Here is a 24,822-nt window from a genome sequence, read left to right as displayed (position 1 = left end):
ATGCAATAAATACAGCATTTTTTTTTCCTCACCCACAACAAGATTACATCAGCAACATTCCTATTTCATAATTAGTGAGGAGTGCAGAAAAGGTCTGCTGCACCAGTTTGGGTTTCTGTGTCCAACTAAGTACACCACGGCAGAAACCAGTTACAATTAAATCTGGAAATATTCAGTAAGCAACATAAGTTATTTCAGTATGTATTCAGCGTCATCGCTTACCCATTTCTGTCACCTTCACATGCTTAAGCACCACCACCTTTCCCCACCTCGCCACTACAACCACCTTCCTCTCACACACACACACACATACAAAAAACATCTCACTTTTTTTTCAAATGTTTTCATTTCAAAAGCTATGTTGCAGTTAGGGGTTTGGAAAAGAATAACGTTTTTCTGTGTACAGTGGCAATTAATATGACGAGCGGGTCCTGCTTGTTGCATAATTCCCCCAGCTAACACAAAGGGACCAATTTTCTCCTGAAATAGAAAGGTAGTTTACATTACAATAGTTGAGGGCATGTGGGTGGAATGCAGACTTTTAGATAGAAACATACCAATTAATGTTGAGTGAAATTATAGAGGACAGAAACAAAGTGTTCCTAGCGTGTGGTCAGTGTGCATCAGTCTGACTGCTGCAGCTCTCTTTGTGGGTTTCTCATAGTTCAACATTGATGAACATGACCAAAAACAATCAGTCCAAAATCAACAATTTAGTTTCTCTCTGTGGTGCCTGCTTTTGTTGATGTTCACAAGTATAGAAAACAAAACATCTTGTATTAGAACTGCATTCCTCTTTTTACTAAAGAAATAGTCTATTTTTTTCCCTTTTTTTTTTTTACTCAAACTTTCCAAACCAAGGTCTGCAGATTGGATGGTTTTTCCAATTCATTTTCTTTCTAGTTTAAGCAGCGCAAGCTATATTCACTTTTCTTTGTTTGTTGGTTTCTGGGTCAAGCAGCATGATTGCCTAATGGCCAGATACCACCATGTAACTGGAAGGTCACAACTTTAACTTCCCACCCCAAGAGTTCATAATTATGTTTTTATTACAACTTTTATTTTCATACTTTTGGCCAATATTTCTATTGGTTATGATAGCATTGTACTCTTTAAAGTAATTGCTGGGGACACAGCAGCATGGCTACATAAAGTCCAAGGTGGCAAGAAAACCAAGCAGTGAGACAATCAAATACAAGCCAAGAGTTTAGTCAGATCACTCAAACTACTTTATTTGGAGGTAAAACTAAAAGTGGTTGCACTTCTAATAGTGGCAAAAATACCTCATTGCACTGGACAAAATATGTACAGTAGGTCAAAGTTAAACCTTTTTCAGTAATGTCACCGCATTACCAGATCTCAGCTATTACCGTACAGAGTTATTATTGTTGACAGGAGCAGTGATCCTATACAAGTTATAAACCAGAATTACCCTTTAAATACCGATGAGCCCTGGGTATTTACCCACTGAGATCATATTTGTGTCAGACTAGCGATACCATATTTAATTCTATAGTTAGTTAGATTCCCTATAGCCAACACATACTTCACAAAACAGCAAGTTACTACCCCAGGTGTATATGTTTGAAGAAGCAGTACACCCTTAGGTCCCAGAGAGCTTTTATAATTATACACACAGAAAGCATCTCAGGGCATCACTTTTACTCCTAAATCTCATTCATCTCATTTAATTTTATTCTCTGGGAATTTAACCCCATTGCTAAAGCAATCAGCATTTAGATTAAAAATGTAAACACTCACTATAGATCTTTTTTGTTGAACATTTGTCAGGTACAAGCTCAGCGTTCTGCCAATTAAACCTCTGAGGCAACTCCAACTAAGAGTAAACTAATGAATGAGCGATGCTGTAACAGGTTTGCTGTTGTTTTAAAGTGGAGTTTGAACATAACAGGAAATTGTCAAGAAAATCTTTTCATAAAATATTGTCATAAATGCAATATAATTTCACTCAAAGACCACACTGTCCAAAAATGCAATTCAGACTAAAAACACTATGCTACTGAGGCCCAATTTGTAAGTTTACTGGGTTATCTGGATAACGTTGACAAAGATTTGTTCTAGGTTTCACTCTGTTATCTTTATACCTCAGCAAACAGGTCTCTGATTAGATAAGCACCGCAGTCAGGGAAAGAAGCTGAATGAATGTTCTGTGTTGAAGATCTTTTGTATCATCTATTGAAGAAAAAGGATTATGTATTTATATTTGTTGTAAAGGTAAGGCACACAGTTTTCAACCTAGGAGTATGTGTTGTTAATTTTTATTTAAGACTGAATAGCACAACTTTTCAATAGCGTTAGTTTAAAACACCCTCTCTTCAGCAGGTTTTTCTCTGGGCTAAAACCGTGACTGTCTGATCAATGTAATGCCACAGTTATAATTAAGAAAAGCCATATTCGGACGGTGTTTAGTCTTATCAAACACACAATATTAAAGTGAAGGACTGACAGAAGCCTTCGTCTACTCATTTCTGTCTGAAAATCAGAATATGCAATGGCTATTTACTTAAAAAGGCATACATGCTCTTCTCTCACATGGACATCCCTTTAAACTGCTCACACCCTCCAAGTGAGCAAGGCTCGCTGCGACGAGCTTGGGGTGATCTCTTGTTTACTGGAAGATAAAGGAGATGGGTATGACTTGACACACATTATAGGCTGTTTGGGTCATCAGGTGGTCTTTCAGACTGCAGCTATTATATGTATTTCAGAGGGAAGGATAGAAGAGACCAAAAGGTGAAAAAAAAACAGGAATTAGCCTGAGCAAAGAGATAGCATATGGGAGAAGGTTGAGAAGGTAAAATAACACAATATAACGGCTGAATAGAAAATAATGCTGATGCTAGAGGCCAGATGCAAATACAATATAGAGTCACAGAGCTTTGCCGTCAGTATAGTGAAATGAATATTAATGGTCAGCCCACTGCTTGTCATCTTTCTCCTTGACTGATCATGGCAGCAGGCTGCACACTCCCCATAATCATGTCCACAATCTCAGAGGTGCTCAGGAGGACAACACAAAGAAGGTAATTATGCATTCATTCACACCTTCATCTTTGGAAATGAAGTACATTTTATATCAAAACTCACATCACCAACAGTACTATGCCAACACACAGCCTTGTAAAAGTACCCAAAACACTTCTAACAAGATGCACAAATATTCAATCTCAAACACATAGATAACATCTTTAAAAAAGTCACTCACTTTGTGTGGTCTATGTGCTCATATAATTTCAATCCTGTATGTCCTTTATTAAGGAATGAAACTTTGGCCCTTTGTAAACATGTCAAAAAGTGGCTTTAAAATGAACAGAATTCCCTGTATGTTTGTGAAACAATCCTCCAACAAACAAAAACTTTTTAGAAATGCAAATAATAGTTATAGCTTCAGTACAGCAAATGAAATACCTTTCAAGTAAAATGATTTTTCAAACAAATACTCAATTCAGTCATCTTGTATCATTTTGGCAAACATCACTTCTGTTTCAAGAAACTCAGGCTACCTGAATAAGTTCAGCAGATTTCAAGTGTTTTTCCGTCAGCAAAAACTAGCAGGTTTGAATGCATTCACTTAAAAACTGTAATTAAAAGAATGAAGAATATGTCTGGTTATATTCTATAATTCTGCTATTGTCAAAAAATCCAATAAAATAGCCAAAATTAGCAATGAATTGACCCCACTCCCAACTATTGTCTGTTTAGCCAAAGACTGATGAATAATCTTTTGCACCATAGACCTCCTTTGTTTTCCCATAACTTTTAAACCACATCCGTGAGACACAGTGTTGCACTGGGTGACACGTTCCTTCATTACAATGAACATGGACACTGTAGTTTATTCAGAGTTGTTCATGCATACGCTTTTCTGCTGCCATAAATACTCACTAGAGCACCAAATGTGGATTATTCCACAATTAAAAGTAGTCTCCAACAAATGTCCTATTTCCTCCTGCTTGGTTAACATTTGCTAAAACGACAGTGCTCAGCTGTTATAAAAATGACAATATATTTCATGACCTGTTTCTCAAAATGTTTCTATAGGAAAGACTTGGCTTTCAGGGTAGGGGAATGTGTTTTAAGTATTAAGAAACAAATTTCTTGTTTTGGTCTTTTCATGGGATTTGTTAACAATAACAAAAGTATTGAATATCACCTGCCTTGTCCTTTAATAGTTACACATTTGGACATGGACCCATAGTGAGACACTCTTGAGTTTCAATCTTTTACTCTTTCATCCTCAACTAATGTGTCTCCCTGAACTTTTACTCCTCTCCTCCAACAGCACCCCACCACTCCTGAGTGGGATCCTCCAGGCTCTTCTGGTTGGAGTCTCCATGAAGTGGCTTTTCTCCTTCTGCCTGCTGTCCACAGCTCTGCTCCCAGTCCAAGGTTCCCCTGGAGCTTCTCCCTCTGTTGTTTCTATCTCCTTGATCCTGGATAGGCACAGAGTGGACCGAGGACGCTGCTAGGGACGTCCCTCTGCTTTCCGACAGGAGAACCCCACTCCCTGAGCTGTATTCACTGTTTGAGTCTGCACCCAGAGCAGTGATAAAACACAAGGGAGGGGTGGACAGATGGTGAGAAGACTCTTATAAACAGACGCCACATGAGAAAAGCTAAGCTGCCCAAAAATCTAGTACTGGGCTCCAACAAATATCTGCATTATGGTATTTTAGCTGCAATGTGACTTAAGTTCAGAATAATTATTATCTCTTCCACTTTTACTCCAGATCCAGCAATTATTTGGAAATCATATGCATGGAGGAAATGTATTTATACATGTATATATAAAATAAATAATTGTATCAAATCTTTCCAAATATGCTTTAGAAAAATTGTTAAAATAGTTCATGGTCATAAAACAAGACTCGACAGCCACACAAGTTGCAAACATGCTAACATGATTACAAAGATAATGCTAACATGCTTATGTTTACAATGTTTATGTTTAGTGAAGCATGTGAGCTAACAAACATTTGCTCATGACCTCTAAACATACATGAGTATGTTTATGTATAAGTAAAGCTGAGGCACATTAGTTTTGCAGTTAAGTTAAAATTTTGACCTGTTGATGGCACTAGATCAAAAGTCAGGGGACAAACACAGTTATTACAATTCATCCTGAGGGACACATTGATGTCTTTACTAAATTGAATTGTATTTCATCCTTCCAATAGTTGTTGAAACATTTCCCTAAAAAAAAGAAATGTCAACCTCATGGTGGCACAAGAGGAAAAGACAGAGGATCACCAAAGTCCGTCGGATTTACCCTATGTACACACATTCATGCTTCCCAAAAACGGTATGTGGTCTCTTCAGTCAAAGTGGTAGACGGACCGTCCATCAGAACAATACAAAGACAACCTATGTCATTAAAACTTTAGTGTGGTAACTTTTTGATATTAATGAACGTCCGTTACATTCAAGCCATTGCCAAATGAGTTGCTGCAAAGCTAATTAATCAGCTCCACACAGCTCTCTCTCTGTATTTCTCAGTATGGCTATGTTCAGAAGATTGTGGCATCCTGTGACTTTCCCGAGCAGAAGCTCGAGTGAAGATAATTACCTCTTCTGACGAGTCCATCATGTTTTTTTAATCCTCCCTGTCCTCTTTGGCTATTAGCAACTGCGTAGGGGAGAGGTGGGGGGCGCAATCACGGAAGGCTTGTATCATGTGGACACGCAGACAGTTTTGATATCATTACTTTTACATTAATTCCTCATGGGGACAGCAGAAACTATGCACTATAGCTTTAAGAGATACTGAACCTTTGCAGCGACTCTCAGGTTTTCACATCTCTGTTAGCTATGAGGCATAACTTATAGGTTTACTGTACTATAGTTTTTGATGGTAAACCAAACCAAAAAACTACCAAACTAGAGGACACAAGCAAGATCACAGAGATCACCTTTCTTTAAATGTCGTGAAAGCCTTACAATTAGAAAGCAAATCCTTGCTCGCATGTTCCACATCCAGCTTGTTTTTTTGCTCATGCTGCATTCCATTGTCATATTTTCATTAATGTATATGAAAATCTACAAATTGTGTAAATGACAAGAGCTGTTGCATCTTGCACATTCAATTCAATTTAGGATGATTATTAACAAGCAACCAGGAAATCTATACAAACTTTAACTCCAAAAAATGAAGCTGGGAAATAGTTCATGCTTTTTTCCCTTTTATCCATGGAAGGGTGGGTGTGGTATATCGTGCCTCTCACACATTTTTCTGGTTGTTAACAATTTCATTAACTCGTGGGATGAGCAGCAACACCCTGTGCAGCGACTTAAAGTCATGACTCAAAATAGTGCAGTGAAATGTTGTTAATTTGAAACTCCTGTATAAGATAAAGGTTTCCTGCTCTTTAATTGGAGTGGTAAATCTTGCACTTGACTCCTCAGTGTTTTAGTTTCTTCCTTGTAGGTTAATAAAATCAATATCCTCCCTGTGTGTCATTCTGTCGATCTTTGTGTGGCTATGAGTGTTTCCACAAAAAACTCTTCAGTACACTTTAAATCCATATGTTCTTACACTAAGCCATTCATTGTTTACTGGAGACCAGATGATGACACACACAAGAACTAACCTTTCACATGAAAACAGTCCACAGAAGCCAAAAGGTGGCCAATTATCATGTTAGAGGTGATAAATACATTATCATATGGGACAAATTATCAGAGGTAGCTGAGATTTGTAATAGAATGACAGGTTTTATTATTTATATTATTTATTATTTTGGATATGACCACTTATGTTTTTCCCATAGGAGATTTTTAACATGAATTATAAAACGAATCACACTTCCATTTTCAATTGTGTTGTAGTATAGACTGATTGCATTCCCTAAACATATATGTTATCCCAATTGTTTGAAATTGAGATAAAGACAATATTTGTTAATAGATTATGAAGTCAAATTTTATTTCAGAATTGTTTTTAAAACCCCAAATAAGTCACGGGTCAATTAGACCCGAGGGACACGAGAGGGTCCCAAAAGTGAAGACAATGCAAGGGTTAAGCAAAGACTCGTCATATATTAAAAGTGATCACTGTTCAAAATCACAGATTTTCAATCTACAAATATTAATATTATATATAATAGTATTTCCTCTGACAATCAGTTTGATTCTAGGCATTCAGATAAACACTGGCTGTAACCTAAATATTGTCATACGTAGATTTCAAACCCGAATTGAACAAAATGAAAAGGACAACACATACAGTGAAAGTAGCTGTTGACTTGGTCAGTAACTCTGTGACAAGCTCTTGAGACACCAAACACCAAAGCATCATTTTTTTTAATCGTCATTAAACTACAAAGATAGAAAACAGAACTATAGGGCGGCTGTGGCTCAGTGGTATAGCGGTTGCCTGCCAATTGGAAGGTTGGTGGTTCGATCCCCGCCCCTGCAGTCATTGTCGAAGTGTCCTTGGGCAAGACACTGAACCCCGAGTTGCCCCCGGTGCTGCGCATCGGAGTGTGAGTGTGTATGAATGTATATCTGATGAGCAGGTGGCACCTTGTACGGCAGCCCCGGCCACAGTGTATGAATGTGTGTGAATGGTGAATGTATCCTGTAGATGTAAAAGCGCTTTGAGCAGTTGTTAAGACTGGAAAAGCGCTATATAAATACAGCACATTTACATTTATATGCTTCAGAGACATGTTAACTGTCATGCTTCTAAGCTAAAGTTAAGAGACTTCCAACAGCAATATACAAAAAGAGGAATTGGTGTTACATAGCAACATGCAAAGAGTACAAAACATTACTTACTCTGAAAATTTAACCAGGAGCAACTTTGCTATGTTTATAAAGATATACTGTATGTTTATGTGTGCTAAGCCTACTGCTGTGTGTGTAGTAACGCACTTAGTCAAAGACCTAAGGGCTGATGCTGTTGTGTCACACACAGAAAAGATGAGAGATATTGCAGTGGATATCACTTGTTGTTGTTGACAGTGAAAATGAGATGGGGACCAGGATAGCGCACACACACACACACACAGCAGCTTGAACAAGACAGATTTGAATTGCATGTAAACTGCATAGCTTGGTGCACGGTATACTATTTATTCCAGACAATAACATTGCGTACAGCGGAATATGACTATTTTCACCTTTTGGAGGAGAAGCTGTATACATGAGGAAAAAATGTAAGGCATACAAATCAGTGCTTAACACAATGTACATATATAATTAACTCCTATTTATTTTCATGAAAATGCATTCAAATTTTAAATAAAAAAACATCCATATTTGAATCTAGCCCCAAGCTCTTGCTGATTCATTTACACCCACCGCATATACATGTGATAGATGGAGCCAAGAGGAAAAAAATTAAATAATGAATTACTAATATGCATACTGAGTTACGATAGAGCAACAATTTTGGTTTTGTGTTGGTTTTCCTCTGCTGGTTGAACATCAACAGCAAGTGGCAAAATGTAATCACTCAATGGGGGAACAAATCCCATTTGGAATGAATGATACACAATATCTCTTAATTTATTTTAAAAGGGAAAACTGTTGCATTTGATTGGAGTGGTTTAGTGGTGCCTTCAGGCATCGCTCTTTACATGTGTCTGAGTGACAGTTTATTCTACTAGTGTTGGAATGAGACAGAGATAGATGCTGCAGAATTTGAGTAGGTTAAGATTTAACATGCAAACTCCAACATAAGATAAAGATAATTATCAAATTAAGGCTTATATACACTATTATAGCTGTAGTTGGTAACTTTGACTAAAACTGCCCCTATATCCTGAGAGTATCACATGAGACAGATACTCTGTGAAAAATCCTGTTCCTGTGCCTCCTTCTATTGCTCCTAATGGCATTCTCAAAAGATTCACCAACAAAGAAAAGTAACCAATCAGAGCAGAGGACTCCCTAACACAATGTCAATCACTGCTAAAAACAGTCAAGCCAAAACCACGCACTACCCACCAGCCAGAGCAAACTTTGTAATAGAGGAGGCAGAGGAACATGATATGTTTTTTTAAATAATATGTCTCATGTACTACTGTCAGGATATAGTGACAGTTTTAGCAAATATGCCACACATTTTTTTAAATAAAGTTACCAACTGAACTTTTAAGTAATAAAACTTTTAAATTTAACAATTTAGGAAATATGCCTGAGAATACCTCTCTCATGTATGTCCAGTAAGAAGATTAAAGCATAAAGGAATCAGGGAGTTAGCCTGACTCTGTCCACTGTATAAGAAATCTGCCTACCAGCACTTTCAAACAAACAAATTACCATGGTATTATTATTGGTCTCTGCTTGTTGCCTGGCAACCTTATGGTGAGGAAAACACTCTAGGAAATCACAGCTCCAGGCCGAGAAATATTTACAGCATGTTACCCTTCATAAAACCAGTTATTTCTACATTACCGTTTGGCCACAAATAAACAAATATAATATGCTAATTAGTAAGCTGTAGAGGTGCTTGTATAGGCAGATTTTTGAGAATGTTTTTTAACAGTCAGTTAAAAATCACAGCCAGGCCGCGATCAGACAGAGCGTGTTAGCAGGTTGCAAAATGCTAGGCGCACTGCACTGACTTATTTTTTGGTGTCTTTGTGTTATCATTTAAGGCAACCATCGAATCACCCATCCTCAGCCACTGGTATTTTGCAGACAGACCGATATGACATTTTCATCTAACAAAAAAAAAAAGAAGCAAACAAGCGTTTTTATCAAAATGTCAAACTCTTCCTTTGGAGGATGCTGTGTCATTTATATGGTCAACATTCGCCTTAAAGATTAGCAATTTGATGAAAATGTGTGACATGACTTCGACTTCAGATTTTACTCAACTACTTGCTTTGATGAAACTTGAGATTTGACTTGAGACGTTTATTTGTCCCACAAGATTTTAAAATAGCTCTGGTCCAACTAGAGTTTGTAGGGTAATGGCCATCTAAAACTATATGTGGCACTATATTCACCCACTTGTGAATTGTGTGGTTCCAAAGAGGGAACTTTGTTAGAACTATGTTAGAAAATGTTTCTAAGGCGTCCAGATAGTTAAGTCAGTGGAGTGGGCGCCCATGTATAGGGGTTTGATTCTCGATGCAGCGGGCCCCAGTTAGACTCCGACCTGTGGCCCTTTGCTGTATTCCCCCCTCTCTTTCCCCTTTTATTTCTTCAGCTGTCCTGTCGAATAAAGGCTTAAAAATTCCCCAAAAATAATCTTTAAAAAAAGAAAATGTTTCTAGCCTGCTGCTGTATGACAGAGAGAGGAGACATGTGAGGAGGCTGGGGGTTGATCCGGTCACTGAGACGGGGTCAGTATGTGGGGAGCAGTGGGAAGCGGATGGGTGGTTTTAACATACCAAAGATCTGACCTGGACTGTTTGATCCCATTGTTGTGACAGGAGCATGGCTGCCTATCACACAATCATTCACAGTCATGGACCCAAATGTCATTTTCACTCTCACCACACCGGTGAAACAGGGAATTTGTCATTTCAGTCAGTTTCATTCCGTTTTGTAGCAAAAAGTGTAATGGTGGAGATCCAGATAGATGTTTGAGGTATGGATTCCTGTGGAAATATGACACTAAGTGTAAGGGGTCAGACAAATATATTATAAATAACCGATTCTTATAACACCTGTTGAGGTAACTGAGTGGCTTTAAAAAAAAAAAAAAGGATTTTCAGCACAAAACTACTGATTTTACTTTCAATTTGAATTTGATTATTGACAAAGAATTGTACGCAGCTACTTTTGGAGAGGCAACAATTACAGAGAAATTACAGGTTATAGAATACTCTTTTAAAGTTTGCATTTTGGTGCATAGAATAATCCTTAAACAATCTATCCTACTAAGAAAGAATGACCATTTCTTTTGAAGAGTGTCACTAAATTTCTGGCACCATGTCTCACATCATCCCTGAGAAAACATATGAAACCTTTGGCAGTTTGAGAATAAAACAAAGGCAATTTGTTAGAAATTCGAACCGTACTATAGACCTTCAAAAATCTAAGTTGGATGTGGACACGAATGCACCCTGAATAAATCAATCATTATGCATTGTGCTCCTCAGTGGAGACACCACTGGACCAAACAGTGGAGATTCATACTGATATCAATGCGTGGAAATCCACCATATCTCATCTCACTTTTAAAACAGAGAAAAGGAGCACATTCTTAGAGAAAATTGTTGCTAATTAATCTTCTGTTTTTTATAATCCAATCAAAACCTGTATTGTATTTGTAAACAACATTCTGACTGTTATTTTACTGTGCATATGTGTCCTTTGAGTGTCAGCTGGGCTATATTTGGATTCATTATATAGTCTGCTTGTATGGAATTGAATTGAACAATATGGCCTCTGCCACAAAGCTGTAGCAGTTAGGTGATATGAGGCTGTTATCAAAAGGCTTATTTTCACACTTCATGTCAAATTCATGATTAGACTCACTTCATCTCGCTTAAACCAGGATTGACTTTTGAAAACACTCCTTCACAAGCTTTTATGTCTCATGAGGATAAATTAGTGTCAAGTGGAATTGTTCTAAAGTACTTGTGCGTCTTTAACATTTAAAAGTTGTCCGTATGTTGTCTGTATAGCTGTGGACAACCCCTTGGTGAGTGGCACACTTTCACCAGAAGCTGCTGTGTCTGGGCTTTTCATTAACACCTAGAAAGGTGTCAATCACAGTTTGCTTCTGTGGGGCTGCTCATAAACAAAACAGCAATAGAAACAAAGTCCAATTCTCCTGGGTCCCACCCAAGCGGCAACTGCCATGGCTGAATGCTGAAGCCAAAACACAGGTGCCTTAACATGCTGCTTTAATGGCCATCAGAAAGTAGCTGACTGTAAAGAACTGACGAAGAAAACTTATTCTTATATTTCACTCAGCAGTTGGTAGACCAAAAAAACAAAGCCAAAAAGCAAATATTAGACTTGAATTTGCCAGGTGGCCAGAAACCTGCATGGTAACTGTTTGCTAACAAATTCATCATATCAATCATAATATGTCACTGTTGTTTAAAGGTTAAGGAGACCCCCCGCCATGTTTTAAATGTGAGACTAAATCCAATACCCATAAATGTTGCACTGCAAATATCTTTTTTAAAGACGTTGGTATGATTGAAGAAAGTGAAACTGGCATTTGTTGGCCTTCTCAATTTGAATGAGGATTTTTATTTCAGTAACGGAAGTGACAAACAGACATGAAGTTTAAGCTTGATTTGCAATCCTCATCAAATTATATTAAAGGTTATGTAGGGATGCTAAATGATGTTTCCCAGCTGCACAGCTGGCAAGCTGCGTAGATTACATTAACAGGGCTTTGAATCCTCCTAGGTTGACCTGTAAGCACAAACAATGTACATGCTCATGTGGTACAGCATGAAGTGCAATTACCTGAGACTTCTGAGTCACTGTGCAACTCCTCTTGTTCTGACAGCCTCCTCTCTACCTGTCGGACTTCAGGCACGTAGAAATCTCCCTGACGGGCCAAGGGGGCCATGAACTGGATCTGACCCTCTCTGTAGATCTGAAGGAACGGGTGTGCACAGAGCCTCCTTTCCTGAGAGAGATCATTTGAATTGGCGAGAATAAAAAGCTAATTCAGGATTTACAAGAAATGTAATACATAACATTAACTTTAAATCCTTTAAAGTTTGGGTGTTTAGTAGTAATTTATTGGCACAAATGCATACAAGAAATTTGACAGTTTAGAGTAGAGATAAAAAAAAAAAAACACTATGTAATGGACAGAGAAAACCCCATAGTAGGATACAAGCACAGGCATGCCAATAATCCCACAAGTCCAGTCAATGATGAGTGAAAATGACTTGATTTCATATGTGAGCCTCACCACTCCACCCTCTGAACTAACATTAATCTCGTTGTTTTGTCTTTACACCCCACATGGAACACATCTTAGATCTGTCTCCATGAATGTTCAGCCTCCACACGCCACCTCTGTTTAAAATGCTGTTCTTCTTCTATTACTTGCCTCACTCCTCCAGAAGTGGGAAGTCTCAAATGACAGAGACCACTCCACTTCTCTGGGCTCATTAACCTTTCATACACCATGTTTTGTTATTCCGCGCATGCACATCCAGTGTCTGTTTCTTTCACCCCTTTGGCATATGCTAAATGTCGAGCAAAACATGAAACACATTGCAGCTACAGTGCAATATCTCAATAGGATAAATCCTTAAAAGTCAATTTGCAAAAATTTCAGTTTTCATTAGGCTTACTACTTTACTGCTGCCAAAGTGTAACAGATTTTTTAGTTTGATGCAAGTTAACGAATAAATTACCTGGATGTTGATTATCTGATGTGATATGTTTCATCATGCTAAACCATAAGAAATATTATTTTCTTATGGTGAAAAAGGCTAAGGATTCAGAGCGAGTCATGACACAGAGACTTTAAAATAATGCTACTTATTAAAAGAAGATGTAGCTGGGCAGCAAGCCCATATATAGAGCTTTACTCTTTGGCACAGTGGCTGCGATTTGACTCCAACTTGTGGCCCTTTGCTGCATGTCTCCCCTTTCATGTCTTCAGCTGTCCTATGAAAAAATAAAGGCATAAAATGCCTAATCTAATCTGATTTTAAAACAAAAATAAAAAGAGAGTGTGGCTTGTTTAATTAATTTGAGAATAGAAGCATGGTATTATGGTGATGAAGACCTCTGTACTACACCTTGTCATAGTCCTGCATCTCGGAACAATATGTTTCATCACTGGTTTGAACTATATTAGCCAAAGTAATTTAGACCATAAATCATTTCTTACACTATGGGAAATTAATGACATCTCTCCAAGAGTTGAAACTGATTAGATTACGATTATTTCTTGTCAGATCCTAAGAATATAGTCCCTGTGCCCCTTACTGACTTCCCAGTTTCAAGGAAAGGGGAAGTGGAGACAGGTTACTGTTTAATTGAACAGGAACGTCACATACAAAGGATCTGAAAAGCAGGCTTGCAAACTGAACAGACACACATAAGATATATTCTTTATAGGAGACAGCTGACTTATTTTCAAACTCAAGCCTATCATCTCGCTCACCATCTGTCTCTCAGCCCAATTATGACAGCAGTGTCATTCCTCTCACTGCTGTCTACAGGAACAACGTTGTCAGTTTCAGTGATTTCAGCAGCATCAATTATTGGTGCATATTTCCTACAGGAACGTCTGTGTATGCTCATTGGCTTGGCTAATCAGCTACTGCTACATATTGCATATTTATGTCCATGCATACAAGCAGACACACACAAAGTTACATTTTGCATTTCAGATTCTATAAATAAATGATCAAATGTGAAGTTGAAGTATTGTGCAGACACACTGTTGGTACAACAGCTACATAGAGGGGTGCATCCTTAATATTTCACTGGCAAATTCTGATTTGTCACAATGTTTTTCTTGCTTTAATTTACAGAGTACAATGGATGCACAAGACATTTGATCTGGGTAGTGTTGACTGTTACACAACCAAGGAACGAAGAGACACTAACAATTACAGTGCTGTAGAATAAGACTGACCAAATAAGAGGCGACTCAACAGCCTAATGACACACTTAAAAGAGCCAAGCATAAAAGGCATTGTATGCTAAGGGTGGGCATTAAAAGCACTACATTTACCCCTAAAGGACAATAACAGAAATGCCTAAATAAAAATGAATTAATTGAGCACCTAACAGAGGGAGGGCTTCTTTTATACAAACAAAGAATTAGCAAGGTTTTCCTGATGATACAGGAGGCTACATAAGATGTCCAAATTCTTTATGGCATTCATAACAACAATTTTGGATTTTCCTCGCAGTGTTTGTAGGGTCCTGGCCCCAGGTCACATGTTATTGGAACATTATTTATATTACGGGAAATGGAAACATTGTAGGGAAATTAAGTTTACAATAGAAATGAGGGAACATCACGCAATAACCTAATGGACCTTCAAGACATTTCAGGTCAAAAACAGATTTGGGCTTTCTCATAATGTAAAAAAACATGTTTTGTGCTATTCTGACTTAAATATAAGCTACTTGGCTGCCCCATCATTTCTCAGTGATGCTCTATTTTGTTTAAATTAATGTATTGGTTAAATTCTTACAATGTATACTCGTCTCCAGTCCATCATCACTGGTCATGATTTTTTAAACAAACTGCTTTCCTTGCCACATAAAATTGTTTTGATTTTGTGACCGATACACCCATGATTTTAGGTTTGTTGACGCATTATATTACTTTTAACTCACATATTCAGATAGAAAACTATTAAAACTACTGGGTTTCTGCTCAAATGTTCATGTATTCTTTCCATTATTTTGTTGGCCTAACCACTGAACAACCACTAAACATGAACCTAAACAGAAAGTAGAAGATGCATAAGAACATTAAAGTTAATTAATTAACTTTAAAGTTAAAGATATTAAAGTTAATTAATCAACTTTAATGTGGTTCTGGGTTTGAATCCAGGTTGTTCCGGGCCTTTCTGTTTGTGTGTTTGCATGGGTTTCCTCCGGGTGCTCCGGTTTCTTCGCACCATAAAGACATGCATGCTAGGTAACTAGGACTACATTAGAAATTTAGGCGAGAGGCGCATTTACAGAAATGTTGATTAATGGGCATTTTCCTAATCAAATAAATACATCTAAATAACAGTGATGGCCAGACAAGTGAGTGAAGAATAAAACAATGCTAATTCACTCTGAATAGAAAAATATTCAGCAAGAGGGTTCATTCTCCCAGTGCGTGCTCTTAGCAGAACTATTGCTTAATGGAAGTTCTCCAGGAAGTTAATATCAAGGGTTTTAAAATAAAATACTTTAATTTAGCTTAAACCATCAATCAAGACATAACCAAGACCTATTTTTTTTGCATTTAACAACCATAACTTAACTGCTGCATCTGTTTAAGTCCTAAAAATCCGTTTAGTTTATTTCAATAGCATGTACAGTAAATAATACACATTTAGCTAAGAATATGACCAGTGTCAAAGCTGTACAGAAAGGCAGATGAAATGATATGTGTATGCAAAAATGAGGGTGTCTAGCCCAGCAGCAAGGCAGCAAGCATCACAACTGGGGCCTGGAGTTGGGTCTCACTCTCCACCCAAGTACCATATGTGCACTTGTACATAATGTGCATTTTTGTTTAACATAAGAAATGATTAGAGCTGATCAGTCAAATACTCAATTGAGATTGACAAAAAGTTAATTGGCAATGTCAACTATCTTGATAATCAATCATTAAAGTAATTTTTCATGCTGAAATGCCAAACCTTCTCTTGATCCAGCTTCTTAATCATAAGGAGTTGCTGCTTTTCTTCATCTTATGGGATAGCAAGCTGAATATCTTTTGGGTTTGAACAGTTGGTCAGAGGAAAGCAGGCATTTTGGAGATGTCATGTTAGGCTGTAGGAAGTTGGGAATGTCATTTCTGCATTTTTTTTGCATTCGGATATTTTATTCACCAAACTAATTTATTAAATGATTAATCGAGAAAATCATCAGCATTAACTTAAAGAAATTAATCATTAGCCGAAGCCCTATAGTGTTTTTTAAATTTATGATCGCTGAGAACATCTTTATTTTTTGTGCACTCACACATGAAGCATATCACTTACAGTCACTGCTAAGGGAGTAATCAGAACAGTCTATCCCAGTGAGCCTAGCTATACAGTGAGGTTAGATTATCTGTGTCTTATAGAAAACCTGGGACAAAGGGCAGACAAATAATTGGACCCGCAGTAGAAACCAAAAGACAAACTGTGAACGGTAGGCTTTTGTAATTGGGTAGGGGATTGAGGATAGTGTAGTTATTGTCTGATTATCTCTATACTCTTCTCCTGCAGTAACAATGCCTCAAATGCCCAGTAGAACAATTCCGGCAGTCCAGAGTAGCAGGGTCATAGTGAGGTGAATTTTTTCTTCACATTCTCCATTGCACATAAATGGCAATATTTTTGGACAGAAAGATATTATTTTGTTTCTCAGGCATGAAAGCATTATTACATTGCATTATTATGGGAATAGACATGGGAAATTAAAGGGCCAACAGAACATGACCTCACCTTACTTTGATTAAATTGTTTCAAAATTTGAAGTAAAGTAAGAAACTGAAGCAAAATTGGATATATCCATCCATGCTTTATGTTGCTGAGCACTTGTTTTAAGTCTTTGCAGACATCTTGAGTCTCTAAAGTCCACCCTCGCCAAGAAATGCAGAACACTTGATGAATCACAAATAGGTAAATAATATGATTCGGACCATTTCCATTAATGTGTTTAAAATAAAGACCAAATATGAAGACCAGCAGTAACCCATCCCCGCTAGTTCAGAGGCATCTTCAGGAGTAAATGCTTTCCATCAGAAGCTTTTCAAGCACACATCAGCCCGTGCCAAAGCTGTCATGGGGAACTTTTAAAAAGTACAGAGTCCAGAGTTTGAAATACAAACAAGCCAGCGCATTTTGATGAGCGGTTATAGCCAGACAATACTTCAGCACTGACACAGTGATGTGGAGATAGGCCTGGCAATGCGAGACCACATAAAGAGAGGAGAAACATTTCTCTTGCAGTGCAACACAGCGCAAGACAGACGCTCAGGTGTCTTTGCTAGTTTTCACTTCGCAATTGTTAATTTCCCGTCCACTAGGATTAGTGTCCATCACGATGGACAATGATCAGCACAACCCTAGCCGGTAGTGTTTCGAGGCCGCGAGGGCCGGTCTGATGATAGTTATACATTGCAAGTTCTTAACAAAACCATCCGATGGCCTGGTGTGCGGCCGGCTGGTCAACTTGTACTCTGGGTTGTAGCAGCCTCCTATTTCAATACAAACACAGCCTAATCAGAAAGCATGAACGAAGTGCAGGTCACAACCATGTCTAGGATTTTCAGAAATATAGGGGAATCAGTGAGCGGCCCTCCCCCAAATGGCGCAGAGAACGTCAGACTCAAAAGGAAAAAAATGATGCCCTGAATGAATTTTGAAAAGTTGACTGACAAATTTGAAACAACCGTCTCTAGCCTACGTTAGGAAAGCGGTGAAAGGTGTAATTTTCGGAGGAATCATTGCCAAGCCAGTCTAAAACATGTATGCCATTAACACAAAATTTACTAATGATTTGGTTTAAAGTTCCTGTGCCGTGACATACTAAGTGTCTACGGTTCAGACTCAAACACACAGAGCTCTGAAGCAGACCTGTGCGTCGATTAGCGTCCACGCTCACTGTAAAAAGCTGTTTAGCTTCAGGTTTCTAATGGATGCACTGACATGCTGCAGCAGATGTCACGCGTTTGTGCTCCCTGAATATCTGCCATAGTTTCGGTTTTCTATGTAGAGCAGCGTACAGCCACTTCCCTAAACGTTGTCTAATTCAGAGACCAGATACCGAAACAGGGCTCTGAGTCTGTCAGAAGGTCTGAGATCTACCGTATCAGCAGAGCAATCATGTACTGCACAGCAGGCTGTAGTGCAGGTACATTATTTTCTGAAATATAGAGACTTTATTCTTGTATAGCCTATTATAACTTTATTTTTCTCAAAATATCACAACTTCTCCAAAGCTCAGAGACCACAGATGGAATTAGTTAGATTTTCAATGTGCACAAAGTTTTGAACATGTGCAGAAATCTTGTTCAAACACATCTGAGATATTAGCCTACAGGCCAGGGGTTTCTTGATAAATTAAAATTAATAATGTATCATTAAGGTGAATAATTGTCATATGCACATTTAAGGAGGTCACATCCACAACAAAAGATGCAAAAGAGGGAAGAAAAGGGAGAATAATTTAAAGCAATACAGAATAAAAGGCGTACTGCAATATATTCCATTATGTTTTTAAATTTGAATTGTAATCTATGTTTGCCTTCGCATAAAGATATTTCAACACACAAAGAATTATAATTAAGAGTTCAGGTGACTTTGGATAAATCACATCTACTTTAAATTTTCATGAATATCCCTTCATCAGGTGGCTCAGTTTAGTAACGCCAACAAATGCATACTATATTCTAAGAGATCTGCAACTTAAAAAATGTATTAAACAGAGAACAGCCAAACTGTAAGTGGCCAGATAATAATCACCTATCCACAAAAGCCAAAACACAGTCTTTCAAACAGAAAACATGTTGACAGAGGAGCTTGCTCCTTAAAGATAATGGTGGCCACTTAACTGTAACACAGGGAAGAAGTGATGAAATGCTGCTCATGTAAAATCACAAAGTAACATAAATTTCATGAAGGAAGTAGTAGAGTCATCTCATTGGAATTTCAGTTGAGATTCAGTTTTTTGAAAATATGTTTAGGTTTATGTGCAAATATGTTGAAGAAAAATGTGCTCCAACCCATAATGTAATTGTATCTGCTATAGAGATCTTGCATGTAGCGGTGAGAATAATATGAACAGAGATAAGTAAGGTAATAACATCAAAACCCTTCTCAGCATTTGACAGTGTCTAAAAGAAGCAAAGTTAGAAATGACACCAAATCCCAGGTGGCATTGCACCTCCTGTATCCGAGAGAAAGAGTTAGCCTAGATGAGATAAAGACTGATAGAGAGAAAAAATTGATAGAGAGAAGTGAAGATCTGCTGCCCACGGGGAGATAAATGGGAGCAAAACAGCCGACAAATGCTCATTCTGAGTATAGAGACGGATACAAACAACAACCTCTGCCTCAACAATGGCCCCTTGTCTCCTGAGGAGAAAGGCAAAAGCAACTAAACACTGTGCTGTCAGCAGTGAAGAGGACAGCTTATGAGACAAAGTGGTAGATAAGTGGTCACAACCATTGTAGTTTACTGGATTTAGATAATCTGCAAACATGGCTGTTTTTAAGGATACAAGTATAGTTTAACATTTCCATGTGAACAAGAAAAATAGCAACTTTAAACCTACCAATCAGGCTATTTCTATTCAACCATCAGTACAACAAAACAAAAAAATAGATATTACTTAATAACATTCCGCCAATCAAAGCATCCACAGATCAAAACATATTGATAAAAAAGGAGTACAAGATAAGTAACTTTGCAACAATTGATTCAAAATTGATCTGAAACAGATCAGCGAGATATGCAGACAAAGGACTGGAAGTGCTGCTGGGTCTTTCTTGTATTCAACAACAGGTGCTCTTTGGACATTCCAGGTGCATTGGGTTTATAAATCATGTGACGGCCTCATTGCGTGAGTGGAAACTAGTTCTAGTAGAAACTACTGACTTTAATTTTGTTTGTTTACAAAAAAGAAACAGGCCACCTTTAAATATAATGCATTTTCCAAATTTAAAATCATTTTGCAAAATCTTACCCAAAATGTACACTAAATTAATCCAAGTCTGTGTTTTCTAAAAGCAAGTTTGTATGTTTTTCTCTAGTAATTACAATGCAAATTATATGATATATCGTGTGACTTTTACATCTAGAAAGTGGTAGAATTCTTTGAGTGTTCTTGTCTTTACAAGTGGATATAAGGCAGCCGTAGCAGGCTACCAGTGTTAAATGCATGAGAGTTATTCCTTTAGGACCCTTACTTTAACTGCACTGTCAACTTTCAAATGCTAAATTTAAAGCGTTTTCCTCCAGTGTTAGTCAGTGAGGTTTGTGGTTGATGTGTGGTTTTGCAGATAAACATCTATTTGCAATATGCATCTTCAAACTACAACTAATGTTAAAAAGCTTGAGGCCTATACCATCCATCAAAGCTTTGGTATCCACTCAAACTTTTTGCAATTGAAAACCAAGATATAGTTTGGTGCCAAATGCTGCAGGGACACCACCAACTGCAGTAATTTAAAATTACATTACCTGGTGGTTGATAATGACGGCAAGCTTTCCGTGGCTGCAGGGAACAGAGACTGCCTCTCTTACAGATAACATGACTACAACACCATGTCTTCTATCTTATCCTACAGGACATTGCTGTTTTTCTGAACACAGAATAAAAACAGAAACTGGAAAATGGAATTGAACCGTTGCCAAAATTTGAAACCCCGACTGGTACTAAAAAAAAAAAGCACTTAAATTGCACTCAGCAGCACGCTGACTTAAATTGCAATCTTATAACATTTGACTAAAGATGGACCCTTTTAGACAGATTTATCAAGATATCATCTTTTTAAATTCACACGTTCTTCTTCCTTGTTTAAACCTGGCGTCCACATTACCCACAATACAACTTCAGTTAGGTGGGAGATTCTGGAGTGTTACGCTACTAGTGGCTAATGAAGCCTAAAGCCACTGGGCTCAAGCAGAGAAGAGAAATGGGCTACAGACGTCTCGTAAACTCATTTCTTTCTAACTCCACACCCTCAAATTTATTTTTTTCCCCATTCTCAAACTTGTAGTCTTCAGAACCAACTGATATTGACTCACTCGAGGCAATTTATCAGATTTTGCGCAGTTCCTCTTTTTTCACATATGCAGAAATACTCGGGAGGAATGAGGCCTCGGGTAAGACCCATGACTAGGTGGAGGATTATATCTCCAACCTGGCCTTGGAACTCCTCGGGATCCCCCAGTCGGAGCTGGTTAATGTGGCTTGGGAAAGGGAAGTCTGGGGTCCCCTGCTGGAACTGCTACCCCCCGCGACCCGATACCGGATGAGCGGACAAATATGGATAGATGGATGGAGACAAGACATGTTAACATAGAAAAAGTGCAATAGTGACCAGGATTGAAATGACCATCTACTTACACTGTGTTAACTACTAAATGTGGAAATCAAGGAGCACTGCAAAGCCAACACTAGCACTCAGTGGCAACACAGAATGTGTAATTCAAGACGACATTTGAGAGCTTCCTGTGAGTTAATAACAGTAATCTGTAAGATTATGGAGGATACCACTCCATCAGTGGCATGGACCCTCCTTTCCTAGCAATTTACTTTCCCTTCCTTTATTTTCCTTAACTTCTTGCACCATATCCAATGCTTTGCTTTGTCACATGGTTATTTTTAATGTCAACACAGTAGAACTATAATAGAATTTCTTTAATAGTATGAAAGTCTTTTCAGACATTTTCTAAAAGTCCCATTGCTTTGCATAAGGGGGGGGAACACAGTATCCCTGCAGCCCCTTTATTGTCTACATTTAATTTCAAATCCCTGAATGGAAAAAGCAGTTCAAAGGGGCTGGCAGCATAATGAGGGACAGTAGTCGCTGCAAGTACGAACAATCCAGGTGTCACTCAAGCAACAACACTCTTTACACAGACTTATTCAGCCCTGACAAATGAACAAGGACAGTTTAAAAGTCACTGAGCTGAATAAAGCAGTTAAGTCTTAAGCCTCTTTTTTATCTTTCTCATTTTCTTTAGCTCAGAGAGGTCCCAAACCTCTGCACCTTGGTTAGGTGCACCCACTCTGTTGTCCGACTCATACTTGAATGGTTTAAAATTGGCTCTTGGATTGCTTTTCAGAAAATCCCACAAGAGACACCGGCGCAAATTCATTTCATTTAATTTCCATGTCTATCTCAACAAAAGACACCAAATTGTTGGAATATTTTAGCCAATATAAAAGAATGACGTAAGTATGTGTGTGTGTGTGTGTGTGTGTGTGTGTGTGTGTGTGTGTGTGTGTGTGTGTGTGTGTGTGTGTGTGTGCGTGTGTGTGTTCTTTTCTTCAATATAGCAGAGCCACACAACAGATATACAATCTGATTAGGTGTGGGGGGTTATATAAGCAATATGTAGTCCTAATAGAGCTAAAGCTACAATTTGTAAAACACTTTTGGACTTAGCTTTGATATTATCCAATTACAACAATGTCAGCAGCAGGTTTAAACCAACAGGGTGATTTCAAACTATGCCCAGTTTGCTTTTTGAATGCAGGAAATACATTTCTATTTTTATCCCACCCATTTTTTTAAACTGTTTTTTTACTGGTGTGATTCCTGAGATATTTGGGTTATTGAATCCTACTACAGCAAGCGGCTTACAAGACAGTTCCATATGTGTTTACAGTATATCTGTATGTTTTGAGGGAGCTAAGTCAAAAGACTACAGCCACAATAGTTGCTATTTACAGGGCTACTCTAGTCATTTTCCTAGCATAGCAGACTACAGGACAAACCAGGGAGCATGTTTATCAGCAAAATCACTGACTGATGACAAAGTAGACAGCGAACATCTTTTAAGCATTTGCTCGATCTTCACATCCTAAGTGATTGATAAGATGGCCGATGGCACACAGCAATTTGTCCCATATCTAAAAATACCAACCCTTCTTAAATTTGCAATCACACTTGCCTGATCTTGATTCAGAGCGACAGTGCAACAGAGGATAAACTTTGAATCCGATCAATCATATGTAGATGTGACATTTAACACCAACAGTAGATTCCCAGCTGCTAGAGGATGAAAGCCATGTTTGAACACTTGACGGGCAAACTCCACAGAGCATCCTGTGGGAAGGGTTGGCTTGCAGGGTCGTGATGCAACATACTTGATGAAAGAGGTCCAATGACTTTTTACTTTAATATAAATAATTGGTTAAAAATAAAGCAACATACCAGAGATAAGGATTTCATTAGATTTTATTAACACTATTTTGTTCTCAGCATCTCAGAAAGAATGCCTGCTAATAGAATGTCTGAAGTCCTAAACTTGTTAAACAGTGCCTGTTGTTTATTCAAAGCCAGGAATTAAAAAAATATATATATAAGGAAGGATTACTGGGATTTTAAAGGTGTGGTACACAAAAACGTTCATACAAATTATAGATAGACTGAGGGGATTAAAAAAAAAAAAAAGAACAAATGTGTTTTAACAACGGAGACAACAACAAAGAAACAGGCATGGTACCCAACTAGTTCATACCTTACTAACAACAGAAATTACTCTTGGGAGATGAATCTTAATGATGTTTATGAAATTTTTGATAAGTCAAACTCAACTGACCATGAACAAAATTGGTAAATTATGCAGCCAAGCGTGGTGTTTTCAAATGTAATATAAATTCAATTCAAATGTCAATACCACATTTCTATATTAAGAAGTATTTGATTGTTATTCTTTGTGACAAAACTAGGTTATCAACAGAGATGTAGGCTATACTGTTTATCATTATGTAAAATATGTTAAAAAAAAAACAATATTATTATAACTTTTTCTTATTAATATGTATTGTTTATTTCAATGTTAACACATTCCTTGAAGCATGTTGAAATGTATCTTTTAGTTGCATTTTTAATAATGTGAAAGTGCAATGTATTAGAAAGGTTTGGCTTCAGTTGGCTCAAACGGAAAACTATTTGGTCAGTGAAAGAAAGAGGCCACAGCAGGTGGCCACAAAAATGTTTTTTTTAATGAATGTTACTGAGAGAGACATTTAAGGTTGAACATTTTCAAAAGCTCCTGTCTGACAGAAATTCATGGAAGATTGTAATTTTGTGGATTTGTGGAAATGTAAGACTTAATTCAAGTTGACAGTTTACTAATAAATCACCAATGGCTTGGTTTAGTTACACCCAAAACAAGAAATATAAGTTTTATATCCCCAGAATTCCAATCCCAATGTAACCAGAGTCTAAATCTTTCAGTATATATATGACACTTTCCCCCCATTACTTTGTCCAGCATGTATAAACCCAACGGCCTTTTCTGACCTTTTTGAATATACGCCACCTTTTGCTAAAAGTCTGCATGTTTAACAGGCCCTGCGGACTAGCATCTGTGCACTGCTTTGCATCACTCTTGCCCAAGCGGTAGACACTAAGAAGAATTGCAAAGGGCTGCGCCTAATGTCTCAAAAATGAGGCCTCGTTCTCTATCGTGCTGAGGAAGACTTTATGATCAGTGTCACACCAT

The 24,822-nt window shown here is 37.8% G+C and overlaps 1 protein-coding gene across 1 annotated transcript in view; it reads right to left on the bottom strand.

Moving 5' to 3' along the window:
* Nucleotides 1-1,206: 1,206 nt before the first annotated feature.
* Nucleotides 1,207-24,822, bottom strand: part of tex264b (testis expressed 264, ER-phagy receptor b) — a 33,302-nt gene continuing 9,686 nt past the window's right edge. The window contains exons 3-4 of the mRNA XM_032513097.1: nt 12,406-12,571; nt 1,207-4,552 (exon numbers count right to left, since the gene is read on the bottom strand). Of these exons, the coding sequence (XP_032368988.1) occupies nt 4,284-4,552; nt 12,406-12,571 (435 nt within the window). The 3' untranslated portion in view covers nt 1,207-4,283. The remainder of the gene's footprint in view (nt 4,553-12,405; nt 12,572-24,822) is intronic.

The sequence above is a fragment of the Etheostoma spectabile genome, chromosome 4, assembly GCF_008692095.1.
Source record: "Etheostoma spectabile isolate EspeVRDwgs_2016 chromosome 4, UIUC_Espe_1.0, whole genome shotgun sequence".
In the NCBI taxonomy this organism is placed as follows: domain Eukaryota; kingdom Metazoa; phylum Chordata; class Actinopteri; order Perciformes; family Percidae; genus Etheostoma; species Etheostoma spectabile.
The sequence above is the reverse complement of the archived record's forward strand: the minus strand, read 5'-3'. Positions and strand labels throughout refer to the sequence as shown.